A 17,808-nucleotide genomic window follows, 5' to 3' on the forward strand; every position below is an offset into this window, starting at 1 on the left:
ATATTTGAGAAAAATAGGCTTTTTGTGTACATAGAAAAAGTCTTAGATCTTTGAGTTCAGCTCATGAAAAATGGAGGCAAAAAAAAAAAAGTGTTGCATTTATTATTTTGTTCAGTGTAGTTAAAATGCACATAGTGTCCCTTTGAATGTATTTATGATGATACATCTCTATGTATGTATAAAGGTATGGAGTAGCCATTTGTAATATAACTATATATATAAATTGCAAAAGTTCCTTGCACTCAGGCTCAATCTTTTGAATATGCCGGGTGCCAGCCCATAAGGCTTTAGTGATACAATAGTAATCAAAAAGTATTGCTGCACTCACGGTCTTGTCATAATAAGTATTCCTTTATTCCAAACACATAAGCTCCAGATAGATAGACGTTTCAGTCCACACAGTGACTTTCATCAGGATCAAGATAAATATATATAATGTATAGAGAGGGTTTACTCGAATAGTAGTGTGAAATAGTCAAATTTTATGATTCTCCACTAAATGTTAGCAATATTGTCAGCCATTATCTACTTTTTCATGTATAATGTTTAATTTCCTGTGACTTAAAAATAAAATAATAGCATAGAAAGCATTTAACAGTAGGGTCAGTCCATCTCAAGTGGTTCAATAATTGTAGATATGGTTACTTAATGGTATTTAATTTTCCTATCTTTTTTAAGTAACTATCGCCAGTTTTTAATTTTTATTTTACGTGGATAAACCATGGCAGCCATCTACGTGTCATGATGAACAACACTTTTTGGTTATAGAGATGTTTATGGAAATCTCACCCTCTAAGCTTAGGATGGTCCAAGCGACTTGGAACAAAATCTGATCTGTAGAGCTCATTACAAGATACATGTTCACATATATATATATATATATATATATATATATATATATATATATATATATATATATATATATATATATATATATAAAGGAGAGCACTCACTGAACATTCAATCACCTTCCACCTTTATTCACAGTACAGTTATATTTCATCGACATTTCAAGCTCTCGAAAAGTCAGTATAACATAACTGTGCTGTGAATAAAGGTGGAAGATGATTGAAAGTTCAGTGAGTGCTCCCCCTGGTATTTTTATATTTTGCTGAGGCTGGAGACTGCACCTTGGCAAGCATAACTGACAGGTGTGTGCAGGGCCGTGGTTCGTTTATAAATATATTTATATACATTTTGCACATTCTTGTTCCTTGGACTTAGAACTTTAGTCCTAATGTAATGCTCAAAATTGCAAAAAATTCCACTCTTAGGGTCAGTTTATAATAGGAAGGATCTGAGTCCTACATTTTTTGGGCGGTATGTATAGGTAAATATAGTGTGCCAGAAGCACATATCAAGTTTGAGACTTCTATACATATATAAACAAAAATCTGCACACTAGTTAAGCTATAAGACTTGTTTTTCCCACAGAAATCACAAATTTGCAGTGATGTTACCACCGTGATTCTTTTGATTCTTTGTTGAACTAATTTGCATATGCCCACCCAGAATCCTTTGCGGTAGTAACATCACTGCAAATTTGTGATTTCTGTGGGTAAAGCAAGTCTTACGCCTTGACTGTTGTGCAGATTTTTGTTTAACATAGTATTGAATATATATATGTATATATATATATATATATATATATATATATATATATATATATATATATATATAAATAAATTTGGCACTCTGAAATCTATGGTTTTATATATCAGGACATAATAACAGTCATCTGTTCCTTAGAAGGACTTAAAATTAGGTAAATACGACCTCAATGAACATTACATGACAGATTACACTATGCCATGATTTATAAAACAAATATAAGGCCAACATTACATTAATGTTACTGTAAATACAACTAGTTGAGAAGTTCTCTTGAATGTGCACTGCACCACATTTATTACTTCATGGATATCCATTGTCTTCACATCTGTTTATGTCACTGTTATTTAAAATAGCTATCAAACTGAATTTACCAAACATGAGTCTCATGTCTTCATAAATTGAGTTTCCATGAGCCACATCTGACATTTCCTGCTATGAATTTTAAATGACTGTGAAACTGGATTTAAATAATATAAAAATGCGTCAAAACTAAGTTGTCAGCATGTTTTCCCAAGTTTATTAATTTCAGTATCTAGAGGGGACTTTAAATTTAGTTTATATTAAGCTCATAGAAGGCAACAACAGGAATTGCCCAAAAAAGCTTTGCTTTATAGTTGGGTAGAATTTGTTCCAGCTAAAATGTAATCAATAGCACAGTAACATGGTAATTTGAGATAAACCAACGATCATCATCTCTGCTAACTAACTGAGACATTGAAATACATATTGTGATAATAGAAAAAACAGCTGGTCAATCTCAGTTGCCCATAATTAAGTCTCAACCTTATTTTGGTTATTTCTTCTTCAACATATACTTATGCGGATAATAATATTTTTTTTATCATTTTAGCTATAACTTAATGGAATCTATTTATGTTCTGATAGTCTATTACTATCCAATTTAAATTTTAAACAATTTTAATAGTATTTTCAGTGGGTTGAACAGAGAAGTGAATAATTATTCCAGCCATGAAGACACAAAAAATAACTAAATGTCCTGCTGCTAGTTCTGAATGGGATCAACAAACGTCTTGCACAGCAACAGCCTATAAAAGTATGTGCTCAAATGAATACATGTATAACTTTAAATAAACACAGCGTAGAACAAAGCTAAGTGCCTACAGTTACAATAATACTTCTGAAACCTTTTTAGACCTTAGACAACCATGCATTCCATAAGGCAATGAGGGAGAGGCATTAGTGAAAAAACCCTGTAAGGACGAGGAGAAGGGGTGTGCACTGGACCAGTAGTAACTGTGCAAGCAGGAACTGTAATTTTAAATCAGAGTGATTAGATGCTTATTCAGTAGAATTTGGTGCAGATATCAATTATTATATTGAAAAGTATTATTAATAATTTACATAGTTACATAGTTACACAGGCTGAAAAGAGACATGTGTTCATCAAGTTCAGCCCTCCTTACATTTGTTTTTTGCTGTTTTGTTTGTTTTGAGGGTTTAAGGAATTAATATATGGCTGCCAGGTCTGAAAGAAACTCTTTGTCAACCTTTCTTTGTCATTCCGAGTTTGTTACAAACCAATTTAAAAATAAAATACTCAATTTAATTTTTATGCTGGTAACATTAATATAGCCATCCTCCCCATGCTAAAATTATATAAATTATCCTGTCTAGTAGGTCATATTAGCCATATTTTTGGAAATAGTTTTTGGAATAGATCTGATAATGCAGCAGTTGAATCTCTTCGTTTCACAACACTTTTTGAAAGTAGACTTTACCAACATCCTCCAACTTCTAGATTAAAATGATTCTCAATGCTTCACATTTATTTATCCCCCCAAACCAATAACTCAATAAATCACTATAATGCTTAGTCTCATGCTCCTTGTTTGTCAGTTCCTTACTGATTGACAAATCCGTCACCAACCTATTCTCAAAACCATTATAGATGCATTCTTCTCACCATTTATCATTAAATTCTATTTCTTCTCAAGAAAGCACATTCATAATTCTCAACCAAATGCAAAGAACCTTTAACAACAAAGCACCCACTTTATTTCTGTTCTCTTAGACAACTACATTCTTATGAATTACCATCTCTGCTTTTCTGTCATTGCTTTTGACCACCCTTGAATCAAGAAAATTAAACTTATTGTGCACAAGCATGACATTCCTTAAAAAGAAATATAGGTAGTTTATGAGAGACATGACAAATGGGAGGACATGATAAGACAATACAAAGTTTCTGAGATGCTGACTCCCAGAAAATCACTTAAGACAAGATTTATTTAACTAAAAATATTGCACTAGATCATAAAGTAAAACAATGAAAAGGTTTGGGACAGAAAATAAAAATCATGGATGTACTTAGCAGAAAATAAATTAACTAATAAGTCATGTGCTTTTAGAGAGAAAATAAGGAGGCTAGATGGAAAAGTTAAGTTTTAACTACAATTAAAATCAACTTTTCTTAAAAATATAAATGAAATATAGTCTTTCTTAGGGGAAAATATTGCACAATGGGATAAATCACCTATTCCGGACACAAGCAGAAGTACACATATTGTTTTACTTTTTATTACTTTTTAAATAAAATAAAATATTCTTAAAATGAGATAAAGGGGGACGGAGCTAGCAGCCATCGTGCCAAGTTGCATCTCAGATGAGCTCCGGGAGAAAAGCTGTTTTGAGCCCACATTGAGGCGTGCATAAAGCCCAAAACGGAGCCCGGTTGATACCTACCGCCTCCGACCAGCATGGGGAAAAAGACCCTCAAATCCCGACAAGAACGGAGCGAGGGATCCCGTGATATCGGGGATCTGCTCCGCACTAGGCCGCAGCCCAAGATGGCGGCCCCGCTGCAAAGATCGCCTTCCTGCTCCTCGGGTGAGTTGGAGTATGATGCTCCAGACCCCATTCCAGAAGCCAGGGCCTCTGCGGCTAAGAAGGGGAGAAGGGCTACGGAGGTGGACGCAGACAGCGCCCCAACTACCAAGGGCGACCTTAAACTCCTCCTGCAAGAGCTACGTTCAATGTTTCAAGCTGATTGTGCACAGATCAGGGAGGACATGCATACCCTCTCCGGCCGCATGAAGTCAGTTGAAGAGGAAGTTGTGACGGCCCACCAGACTCACCTCGACGCGGCCCTACTCATCCAACAGCTCACACAACAATATGCAACACTTGCCCAGTAGCAGGCCTGGAAGATACTCAGCGCCGACGCAACCTGAAGATTAGGGGTGTGAGCAGTGACATATGCACTGAAGAATTACCTCAGTATGTCACACACCTACTATCCTCACTACTACCACCCAAGCAGGTGAAATCGATGCCCACTGAGGGGATATACCGAGTGGGCCGAGCCCGCGGACCCACGACAGCTCCTCTGCGGGATGTGATTGTGACCTTCCGATCCCTTGCAGACAAGCGGGCTGTGACGTCTGCCGTTTGAGACAGACAACCGCTGAACTTTGAAAGTTCCTCTCTATCTTTCTATGAAGACCTCAGCAGAGCCACTCTCGCATGGAGAGCATCACTACGTCCTGTTACTCAGCGACTACAGGCAGCTGGGATTCGCTACAGATGGGGCATACCATGCATGCTGTGTGCCTACCGAGACGGCAAGGAACACAGACTGGAGGACAACACGGGTGCACCCGGCTTTTTTTGAGCCCTCGGACTACCCGACCAACCAGACCCAGAAATTGCTCATATGTCCCACACACAGTGGTACATAGATAACGTGGTGCCTTTCACACCCAGGAACGCACCAGGCAATGGGTGAAGAGACCCTGATAACCCAGGGCTAACCCGGGACGGTCAAACACTTCTGCAGCGTCTAATGTTGTAACCTGATTTTAGTTTTATCATTGTTATGTTAAGTTTGCGTTTTTGCTCTCCTCTAATGCATGACCTCGATTAACGAGGACCTACCCGAAACATCTCCCCACTAAGCAATACATGATGGCTGTGCCCACCTATAATACGACCCCCCCCTCCCCCAGGGTAATGGGGCTCTAAAGCAAGCCGGTCATTTAATGGAATAGATTAATATCCCTACAAACAGCCCACCTACCGGTACAAGCCTAAACTGAACGCCAGACCTTACTTGATTAATGCATCCTACCACTCCTATGACTACCCTAGCAAGTGCCAGCCTGGTATTGTTTCCATACCTCCTGTATTCAAAAATTTGTGCTGTTTTCTCATTTCGTTTCCTGGATAAACGTAAATGTGATTTATTATCTTAAATATGTAACCTATCCATGATATCTTGCTGCACATCAAAAATAAAGAATTAAAAAAAAAAAATTAGATAAAATCTGGATTTCGGTAAAAAAACAAAAAGCAAAAAAAAAAAACAGATCCACTATTTGTCTTGTTTAATGTTATTTGTGCTTACTCACTGCTATCCCAGTAAATTATTAATGTGCTTCTACTAAACGCTCAGTGTGCATTTGTAACCTGTTTCATTTATAATGTAAGAAATCTAAAAACATGTGACTATTAAACTATAATAAGAAAACTATTCATCGCCAATTCATATTAATCATGATGTCATTAGTTTGCTAGACTCACCATTTTGTACTTGCTGCTTGCCATCAGCTTCTCCACTCTTGCCCTGCTGATTCTGATGTTCTCCTGAGTGGTCTTCGCGTTTGTTCACATTTGGTAATCGTGTCCCATTTACATTTCCTTGACTAGATTCAGTAAGCTTGCTTTCCCCGGAATTTTGGTCTTTCTTTGTTTCATGTTTGGATGTTAAATGTTTTTCAGTCTCATTTTTGTCTTCTTGTTCTTCGGTCTTTGTGTCCTCCTTTTCATGTGGAGTATTTTCCTCGGATTCTCTTTTAGATTTTTCATCTGCATCTGTTTAGTCAGCAGATGTTAAGTTATATTATTTTTCAATAGAAAAAATCTTAAACAGTAGTTAATATATAAAGATTTTATGATGAATAAATATTTGATAGTGTAATGCATGTGAAAATGTATAAAGCATTCATCACTTATGGAAAAAAATTATAGCAATCTATACTTATAAAAAAATATGAAAGAGAGAGAAATATAGAAAAGGAGTGTTAGAAACATGTTGATTTATAGATATGATCTTTGCATTATAAGGAAAAATTACATAACAACATAATCAGGTATTAAGCATAGGGGGTTCATTTTACTAGCCTCTGCCTTCCCTCTGTTTAGCTGTTGGTAGATTATTTTATTATAGTATCTGACCTGGAGGATATATGCGTGGAAATTCCTATATCATACATAACAATATAAAATGGGACGATGTGAAAAAAATACTTTGTAGATGACATGTATAGTGCTGGACAAAATTGATAAACAAATATGTTTTTTAATTTTATGCCCTTTGTGAGCTTCTTTTCCTGCCCCTAAAGACAACAAACATAAGCCTTGGAATGACTACATACAGCCACTCTGATCCAAATAATGTGGCAGCATCCAACAATTCTTAGTGTACAAACATATACTAAGAATGTATGTATACCTCAAATGTCATTTGGTGATGGCTGCGCTTAAGTGCAGCTAGAATGTTTATCACCCATGTTAAAATTAGAGTAGGAGCCACTTATATTTTGTTTGCTCTGAACCGGTTGTAGGCTGTTGGCTAAAAGCCAGTGTTTTTTTTTCTGTGTGAGACAGGTCATTTTAAGCAGCCTATACCATTTTGAATGTTTTTGATGTCCTTGATGTGCATTTTCTTCATGCAACTGTGGCATCAACATCATATTGCCATATTGAAAGAGAAGAAAAATAACTTCACTTTAGTGTACTTTATTCTATACAATTGCTGCCAACCTTACCAGCACAAAATAGGTTGTTTAAATGTAAAACAACTGGAAAACAGCCTAACGTTATATATGAAACCACATATACCACTATTTTGCTACTTGCAGCTTTACATTTAAACTACTGTGGAAAAAGTGTACTATTTGGTATTTTATTGGTAGTAAAAGATTTGAAAAGCTTCTCAATTGTACAAACATGCTAAATATTTCAACAAATGAAAAGGCATCACTTACTAAAGTTAACTCTCTCTTACACAATCTTCTTATTTTTTTACAAAACAAAGAGAAAAAAAAATGCCACTGAATATATTTATCACTAAATAAAGGACAAAGTACCAAATGAAGGTAATATTTGAACAAACATGATCAATTACAGTTTAAAATAAGAATTGTGTCCAAATTAATACATTAATTTTAATTAAATCAATTACAGCAATAGCTTTAATTTCAATTAAAATCTCTGCCAGATTGTTTTTGAAAAGATTTACTTTAGGTATTGTTCTAAACGAGAAATATGAAGATATAGTTCACAACTGCACGTTACCTTTTGCTGCTTGTGCTTTCCACTTTTCTCTGTTCTGTTGTACGACTTCATACCAGTTATTTTTAAAACCTTTGAAATCCACAGTGAGGATGGAGCAATTCAAAGAGGCACTTCCTTCTGATCCAGTGCTCTTCACACTCGATCTTTTAACTTCAGAGGGGGTGATGCTGTTCAAACTGGAAAAAACAACAGAGCAATTCAGCACTCAAATAAGCACATTATATGTCAATGATACTAATACATATGACTTCCTTATTTAAGCCAATGTGTTTCAAGAGTACATTCCATTTCACTTTTTCTTCTTTACAGTGACACTATAGTCACCCAGACCACTTCAGCTCAGAGAAGCAGCTCCAAGAAGAGATCTGCATCAAAATGTATAGAAAAACAATATATACTTTAATCTTCAAGCGTTATAGCAAATACAATTCAAGTAAAAATATTTAAAAAAAAAAAGAAAGAAAAAACAAACTGATAATAGTAGAAAAACTAATAACATAATAACATTTTTTTTTAGCAACTGAGGAAGCCTATTTTATAGGCGAAATGCATTTTGCTACCCACAGTGGACTTTTTACTTAGTCACCCAGAGTGGTTTGACATGTTATTAGTTTTTCTACTATTATCAGTTTGTTTGTTCTTTCTTTTTAAAATATTTTTACTTGAATTGTATTTGCTATAATGCTTGAAGATTAAAGTATATATTGTTTTTTCTATACATTTTGAGGCGGATCTCTTCTTGGAGCTGCTACATTACATAATATCAGCCACTTCAGGTGCAGGGAGTGGGATCCCTCCAAATTATCCCACCGGCGTTCAAACTGAGCCATATTCATCTGGCTCTGTCCTTGTGAGTACCGAACTACATAATCAACATTTAGATTTGTATGTACTGCCTGATGTTGCACTAGGTGCTTGTCTATACCTTGTCTTTACAGTAACCTTACTGTACCCTTGGACATTGCCTTATACCTTGTACCCAAGAACCAAAGATACTCCACCTATTGTGTATGTATATGATTGTGTGTTGGTGTGGATAGAGAAGTAACCACACAGGTGTTTTAGAGTTATTTGGTTAGCATTTGGGTTTCAAACTTAGACTCTGTACTTGTATTTGTCTTAGTATCATACTATGTTCAATAACCATGCCCAGGCAAAATATTTTATATACTCCAAATAGTTAACAAACAAAAAAAGAAAACTTTTACAGCTTAACTTTTAAAAATCACTTTTAGTTGTATATTGGTAAAATAGGATGAACGACAAAGTTCCTGCTAAGTGTCAATTTCCTATCTCCCACTCAAAATTTCTTCTAGTGCTTCTGGGAGTACTAGATACTAGGTACAGCATAAATCAAGACTAGTCTCATACTAGAATCAATGACCCAGGCTATCTCGCACTCCAACACATAAACAGTAAGGGTAAACAGACATGATCACTGCTGGTCTGTCACCCTTAACCCCTTAATGACACAACTTCTGGAATAAAAGGGAATCATGACGGAATATTTCCGTTATTTGTCCTTAAATGGTTAATAGCTGAAGTTATAGTGTCTGGGTTAATCCTGCTTGGAAGTATAGATTGTTACATGGCTCCTCCTTTTTCCCCTCTCCTGGTCACTTAGAAATGTAGAAACATAGAATGTAACGACAGATAAGAATCATTCAGTTTCTAGTCTGCCCAATTTTCTAAATACTCTCATTAGTCCCTGGCCTTATCTTATATCCCAGCATGCTTAAACTCCTTCACTGTGTTAACCTCTACCGCTTCAGCTGGAAGGCTATTCCATGCATTGACTAACCTCTCAGTAAAGTAATACTTCATGATATTACTTTTAAACCCTTGCCCCTCTAATTTAAAACTATGTCCTCTTGTTGTTTAAGTTTTTCAATTTTTAAATATATTTTCATCTTTTATTCTGCTGTTTCCCTTTATGTATTTAAATGTTTCTATCATATCCCCCCCGGTCTCGCCTTTCCTCCAAGCTATACATGTTAAGATCTCGTAACCTTCCCTTGTAAGTTTTATCCTGTAATCCATGAACTAGTTTAGTAGCCCTTCTCTGAACTCTCTCCAAAGTATCAATATACTTCTTAAGATACAATCTCCAGTATTGTGTACAATACTCAAAATGAGGTCTCACCAGTGCTCTGTACAATGGCATGAGCCCTATGCAACCAAGCATTCTGCTAGCATGTCCTGCTGCTATATTACATTGTCTACCTACCTTTAAGTCCTCTGAAATAATTACCCCCAAATCCCTTTCCTCAGATGTTGAGATTAGGACTTTACATCCCAGATGCATTATCTTGCACTTATCCACGTTAAATGTCAGTTACCACAGCTCTGACCATTTTTCTAGTTTACCTAAATCATTTGCCATTTGGCTTATCCCTCCTGGAACATCAATCCTGTTACATATTTTGGAATCATCAGCAAAAGACATACCTTACCATCAAGACCTTCTAACATATCACTAACAAAAGTATTAAAGAGAATGGGTCCAAGTACAGATCTCTGAAGTACCCCACTGGTAACAAGACCATGCTTTGAATATATTCCATTGACTACAACCCTCTATTGCCTGTCACTCAGCCACTGCCTAACCCATTTAACAATACTGGAATACAAACTTACAGATTGCAGTTTATTGATAAGCCTTCTATGTGCGACAGTGTCAAAAGCCTTACTGAAATCTAGGTAAGAAATGTCTACTGCACCACCCTGATCTATTATTTTAGTTACCCAATCAAAAAAATCAATAAGATTAGTTTGGCTTGACCTCCCTGAAATAAACATGTTGTTTCTGATCTTGAAATCCATGTGATTTTAGATGTTCAACAATCCTATCCTTTAACATGGTTACATTACTTTCCCCACTACTGAAGTAAGACTTACTGACCTATAGTTGCCCAACTCCTCCCTACTACCTTTCTTGTGAATGGGCACAACATTTGCTAATTTCTAATCTTCTGAAACTACCCCCGTTAACAATGATTGGTTAAATAAATCCGCTAATGGCTTAGCTAGTACACCACTAAACTCGCTTAATAACTTTGGGTATATTCCATCAGGCCCTATTGACTTATTTGTCTTTACTTTTGACAGTTGAAATAGAACCTTTTCCTCTGTAAACTCACATGTAACAAATTACTTATTCGTCCTCTTTGCTAACTAAGGGTCCCTTTCCTTCATTTTCATCTGTAAATACTGAACAAAAATATTAATTGATACAGTCAGCTAGACCTTTATCCTCTTCTACATACCTTCCTTAATTTGTTTTTAATAACTAATCCTTGTTTTACTTTTCTTTTCTCATTTATGTATTTTAAAAAAAGTTGTGTCCCCTTTTTTACTGACTGGGCTATTTTCTCTTCTGGGTGTGATTTGGAAGCTCTTTTGACTTGCTTAGCCTCTTTATGCCTAATCTTTTAGATGTCTACTTTCCTCACTTTGTTTTTTTATATAATTACTAAATGCTAACTTTTAGTTTTTTACTATTTTGGCCACTTCTGTGGAGTACCAGTGGTTTCTCTTACTGACAAGCCTAACGCAATTTCCTGTTGCCCTTAGTAGTGCAAATTTTAAATAATACAATTTCTCTTGGTCTCTATTTAAACTTATCCAGTCTGATAATGACTCCTTTACACATTTTCTAATTTTAGAAAGTATGTTTTTCTAAAGTCTAAAACTTTGGTTTGACTCAGTCACTGTTCTTATATTAAACCACACTGACTGGTGATCACTGGATTCTAAACTTTCCCCTACCGTAATATCTGATAACAAATCTCCATTTGTTAACACTGAACCTAGTATGGCCTCCTTATCAGTTGGCTCATCAACGACTTGTTTTAGAGATAATCCCAGTAGGGAGTTTAGAATATGTGTGCTCCTGGCACAAGCAGCCATTTTGGTTTTCCAGTTCTCATCAGAAAGATTAAAGTCACCCATGATGAGAACTTCCTCCTTCATTGTCATTTTGAGCTATTTCCTCAACTAGTAGATTATCTAATTCTTCTATTTGTCCTGGGGGGCTATAACCTGTTACTTAATCTGTAAATTAAATCAACATTACACCTAACCACCAATCCTCTTTTTTTTGCTTAAACATGAAATCCAGTCCATATCCATATTAAGCTGAATATTTTTCCTTAGCCCTCTAAACCATTTTCCGCCAAAAAACGACTTCCACATTCCATTCCTACTCTTTCTGGTACCAGGAACAGCACTCCATACAAGAAATGAAAATAACTTTGTTTGGGCAAAATGGTTCCCCCTAGTTTCTGGCATATGGCAAATTGGAAATTAGAAATTCTCCCAAATACCTGATCAGCCCAAATTTGGCCAAACACATCTCCAAGTCTAGTTTTTATTGAATTATTAACATAAACTTAATTATTACAATCAAATACCATAAGTTAGAATAGGAAGTAAATTATACATGACAAAATTAATTATTAAAAAAATATTATATTTGTAATGAAATGTCTACTCTCTGGATATTTCATTGTATTAGATTCTTAGAGTTTATTCCAAATTTAAAAATTCTTAAAAATTGAAAAATTCCCCAATTCTAAAATGAAAGGAAAAAGTGAGCAGGCAATTGACTAGCCACTCACACCAAGTGTCAGTGACCATCCTTCACTTAATAATAATTGACAATAATTAAACTTAGCAATAGTCCCAGATTTACTATTTAGCATCTATGTAGCACTTTGTGTATCCACTACAATTTAGAGTTTAATGATACTAATGTCAACTTGTAAAAAAATTATATCAGAATTACCTAGAACGTCTAAATCCTGTGAGCCCAGACCGTGAGGCTTCATCAATGAGTGGAATTACAATCTTCTCTGTCATATCAGTCAACACAGTGAATGTAGGCTCCACAATGAAGTCAATAAAACCTAGGTGATAGAATGTATCCAGTTATATTACAATAATTCACCTTTTACACAAATACAAAAGTAATAATGAAAGTAAAATTAGAATTTAATTTGCCACAAAAGATGATTCATTTACTTCAATGCATTAACTTGTTGGAATAAAAATTTTACAAATATTTTGCTATCACTATGCAAACAGGTTATTAAACATTGTTGAAATAAGTTTAATCAAATGCATACTTCTGTTTTTGAAAAAGATTGCTTGGTACTAGACAATTGGCATGCATTATTTTTAATCATAGATTTTTTTTAAATGACTTATTTAGATGTATCTATATTTTAAATTTGGTGTAAACTGTTTATTAGACTTGTGCATGATGGCAATGTTAGTTTTTTCATCATTTGTCTAAAAGATATATATGTTGATATATTTTTTACCGCTCCTTTGTTTCCTAACCATCAATTTGCTTTTCTCATCAATCATCTCTTTTTTTGGTGCAACAAGCAGAACTCTACATCATAAATCAAACTAAACTGTTTATCCATTGTTTGTTTCAGATGTTTCGCGTTTCGGTCATCTGGCAATTTGGATTTACATAATTCTACTGTTGATGATAAAATCTTGCACTTAATATTATTATACAAATTAACTGAAACCATCTTTGTTCCAAATGCATCGCCACATGACCTGCAGTTTGCCTAGTTTTAAATACCCTTCTTGTATCCTGATATCAGCAGTTATTAAAACATTTTTTTTACTAATAAATTGTTTTTATGACCATGGCATAAACATTAAACTTCTTCTCCCCTTGCCAGAACATGTGTTCTTTCCCTAACCAATGAGGTGAGTTGATTACACTGCACTTTATCAGAGCCCTGTAAAGCCGATGTGCACAACTGGACTAAATGTCTGATCTCAGACTGCACCTTCTAGATTAATGATATAAATAGGAGAGATAAATACCCTAAACAGCTCCATTCATCCCAATTTAGTTAAAAAACCTGCAAAACTAGCCACAGAAATGCTAGTTTTCAAAATCTCCATGCCAAGGAATATACAGTATATTGGTCCATCCCTGCTTAATAATCTAAGCACCAGAACAACTTAATCTTAATATAACTATTTTGGGTCACAGCCAGGGGGAGTGTGGCCTGGTTTGCTTAACCCCTTAAGGACAGAGCTTCAGAAGCTTGTCTTTCACTTAATGACAACGGCATTTTTTGCATTTTTTGCTATTTGCGTTCAACTGCAATTTGCATTTTACTAATTTATTGCACCGACACATATTATATACCGTTTTTTAAAGGACAGAAAGGGCTTTAATTTGATGTAACACATATATATATAAATGCTTATTTATTATAAAAAAAATACAGAAATACAAAAAATAATTTTTGTGTGTTTTTTTTTACAGTTTTTGCAATAATAATGTGTACATAATTAGTGCAGGTTAAGGAAAGTAATTAAAAATAAATTCATTTAGTTGTTCTGAATTACAGAATATATAATGTGTCTGTGATTTTAAGTTTTTTTTGGTAGTTACAGGTCACAAAGCACAAGGAGTAAAATAAACTTTTTATGTGGAGCGATTTTAGAATTTGGTATGTTTGTCTTGTAAGCCTAATAGCCATAAAAGAAAACAAAATTGCCACACAAAAGTATATATTTATATAAAGTAGACACCACAGGCTATTTACCTAAGGTTGTTTTGACACTTTCTACGTAGCCATTTTACCGCCAACCTCTGCTAAATATTGGAGTAAAATTGTGTTTTTTGGTGGTTTTCGCACACAAACTTATAACAAAGAACTTCTCATGTGTATTTTGTAAAGTTGGTGTGTGCTATTCCTGTACAAAGTTTTATTATGTGTTCATTTACTTCTGCTGAGTACAACGGTACCCCCATTGTATGTCTTTGGCCCTATTTTGTGAAGCTACAGTGCCATATAGGAGACCTGTCATTTTCAGTATTCACAGTAGAATTTTGAGAGACGGATTTAATGAGCCTATGCTTCCATTTGGGGTATTATAGTAGTTTGACTGTTCAAAAAAAACCCACAAAGGCCTACCATTTGTAAAAGTAGACACTCCAGGGTATCTCATAAGGTGCATATTGTGCCTTAACATGCCCCCATTTTTTTACCATTACATGCCAAAGTATGTGGTAAAAAATAATTTTGTGCATATTTTACATACGGATTTCATTTTTGCTGGGCATTTTGTATATTTCATGTGTGCCACTAAGTTCAAACCCCCCAAATTATGCTCAGCTAAGTCTTCCGAGTAAAAGGACACCCCCATTGTATGTCTATGGCACTATTTCGTGAAGCTACAGTGCCATACAGGAGACCTGTCCTTTTCAGTATTCACAGTAGAATTTTGAGAGACGGATTTAATGAGCCTATGCTTCCATTTGGGGTATTATAACAGTTTGACTGTTCAAAACACCCCACAAAGGCCTACCATTTGTAAAAGAAGACACTCCAGGGTATCTCATAAGGTGCATATTGTGCCTTAACATGCCCCCATTTTTTTACCATTACATGCCAAAGTATGTGGTAAAAAATAATTTTGTGCATTTTTTACATACGGATTTCATTTTTGCTGGGCATTTTGTATATTTCATGTGTGCCACTAAGTTCAAACCCCCCAAATTATGCTCAGCTAAGTCTTCTGAGTAAAAGGACACCCCCATTGTATGTCTATGGCACTATTTTGTGAAGCTACAGTGCCATATAGGAGACCAAGCCATATCAGTTTTGACCGAACTTTGAATTTTGACGCCGGGCCTATGTGCAATTTCCAAGCATCTTTGCAGGTTTTAAATTCAAACTACCCCACAAAGGCCTACCATTTCTTAAAGTAGACACCCCAGGGTATTTCAAAAGGCATATTTTGAACCTTAGCGTGGGATCATTTTTCCGCTAGCGTGTACAAGGTGTGGCGGTTATAAGCGTTTTTTTCTGCCTTTTTGACACACAAAGTGAGTTTGCACAGTATATTTTGCAAACCATATGTGTACTACCACTGTATAATACTTCATATTTTGCTCAGCTATGTCTGCTGAGTACAAAAATACATCCGTATGTACCTTTGCCAGGTATATGTGGACATCGGAGGGGCACATTTGGGACACAGCCATTCCATTTTTTTTCAAATTTTGAATTTTTACGCTGTGCCCATGTCCCATTTTAGAGTATTTTACCAGGCTATATAATCCAAATACCCCATAAAGCCATACCATTTCTTAAAGAAGACATCACAGGGTATTTCAAAAGGCATATTTTGAACCTTAGCGTGGGATCATTTTTCCGCTAGCTTGTACCAGGTGTAGTGGTAATAAGCGTTTTTCCTGCCTTTTTGGCACACAAAGTGAGTTTGCACAGTATATTTTGCAAACCTTATGTGTACTACCACTGTATAATACTTCATATGTTGCTCAGCTATGTCTGCTGAGTACAAAAATACCCCTGTATGTACCTTTGCCAGGTATATGTGGACATCGGAGGGGCACATTTGGGACACAGCCATTCCATTTTTTTTCAAATTTTGAATTTTTACGCTGTGCCCATGTCCCATTTTAGAGTATTTTACCAGGCTATATAAACCAAATACCCCATAAAGCCATACCATTTCTTAAAGAAGACATCCCAGGGTATTTCAAAAGGCATATTTTGAACCTTAGCGTGGGATCATTTTTCCGCTAGCTTGTACCAGGTGTAGTGGTAATGAGCGTGATTAAATGACTTGTTTTACTTTTTAAACCTTTTTTTACTTTTTAAAACTATTTTTTAAACTTTTGTTTTGATTATTCATTTTTTTAAAGTTTCCTAAACTTTCGTTAAACTTTTTTTTACATATTTAACATTTTTCTAAGCTTTTTTTTTTACGTTAACCCCTAACTAGCAGTAAGCAGCACTAACAGTAAATTCCCCATTTTCCCATAACTCCCACCCACCCCAGCTAGCAAAATATTTAATTATACAATATTTAAATTAGTTAATTAAATACATTTAACCCCTGAGGGTTAAAAAATAAATAAAAGTTAATCGTCAGGGGTTAAAAAAAAAAAATTAGAACAGTATAATACTGTGATCTGTATTTTGATCACTGTAGGCAGTGATCGACTGGCAGGGAAGGGGTTAATTTTTATTTGGACTGGGTAAAGGGTTTATTTTTTAAAAATTTTTACTTAAATGTTATTAAAACTTTTTTTTTAACTTAATTTTTTAACTTTTTAAAGCTTATTTTTAAACTTTTTTTAACGTTAACCCCTAGTTAGCGTAATACTAAATCCCCCAATTCCCCACTAACTTCCACCCTCCCCAGCTAGCTAAATTTATCATTTTAAAATATTTAAATTAATTAATAAAATAAATTTAACCCCTGAGGGTTAAAAAAAAAAAGAATTAACCCTCAGGGGTTAAAAAAAAAATCAGATCTTAGTAAAATGTAATCCCTGCCAATTGATCACTGTAGTCAGTGATCAATTGGCAGGGAAGGGGTTAATTTTTTATTAAAATGGGTAAAGGGGGGGTAAAGGGGGGTGGGATTTTAATTTTACTTTATTTTTTTAACACCAGGGGGCAGGATCACTGAAGATCCGTCCCCCTGCACTTCACACAGAACCAGGAAGTGCAGGGAGGCGGAGGTGAGTATAGAGAGCACATGTGCCCGCTCAGACATGCTGTCAGAGCGGGCACATGTACTCTGACAGCCCGATCCGGTGCTCCCGGTCTGCCTCTAATGCAGAGGCAGACCGGAGCACCATTAACCCCACGATCGCCGCGATTGCGGCGATCTGGGGTTAATTTTAACGGGTGACGGACGAGGTCCGTCACTCGTCATTAACGCATTCCCCTGAGTGACGGACCTCGTCCGTCACTCGTCGTTAAGGGGTTAAAGGGAAACTCCAGGTACCCAGACCACTTCTGCCCATTGGAGTGGTCTGGGTGCCAACTCCCACTACCCTTACCCTTAAGTTTTCATAAA

At 35.6% G+C, this 17,808-nt stretch overlaps 1 protein-coding gene across 1 annotated transcript in view; it reads right to left on the minus strand.

The window, feature by feature from the left end:
• The window catches only part of PDE1C (phosphodiesterase 1C), an 888,281-nt gene that overhangs the window by 32,798 nt on the left and 837,675 nt on the right, over positions 1-17,808 (minus strand). Inside the window, exons 14-16 of the mRNA XM_063452062.1 lie at positions 12,716-12,836; positions 7,930-8,105; positions 6,154-6,444 (exon numbers count right to left, since the gene is read on the minus strand). Of these exons, the coding sequence (XP_063308132.1) occupies positions 6,154-6,444; positions 7,930-8,105; positions 12,716-12,836 (588 nt within the window). The remainder of the gene's footprint in view (positions 1-6,153; positions 6,445-7,929; positions 8,106-12,715; positions 12,837-17,808) is intronic.

The sequence above is a fragment of the Pelobates fuscus genome, chromosome 4 (genome assembly GCF_036172605.1).
Source record: "Pelobates fuscus isolate aPelFus1 chromosome 4, aPelFus1.pri, whole genome shotgun sequence".
In the NCBI taxonomy this organism is placed as follows: domain Eukaryota; kingdom Metazoa; phylum Chordata; class Amphibia; order Anura; family Pelobatidae; genus Pelobates; species Pelobates fuscus.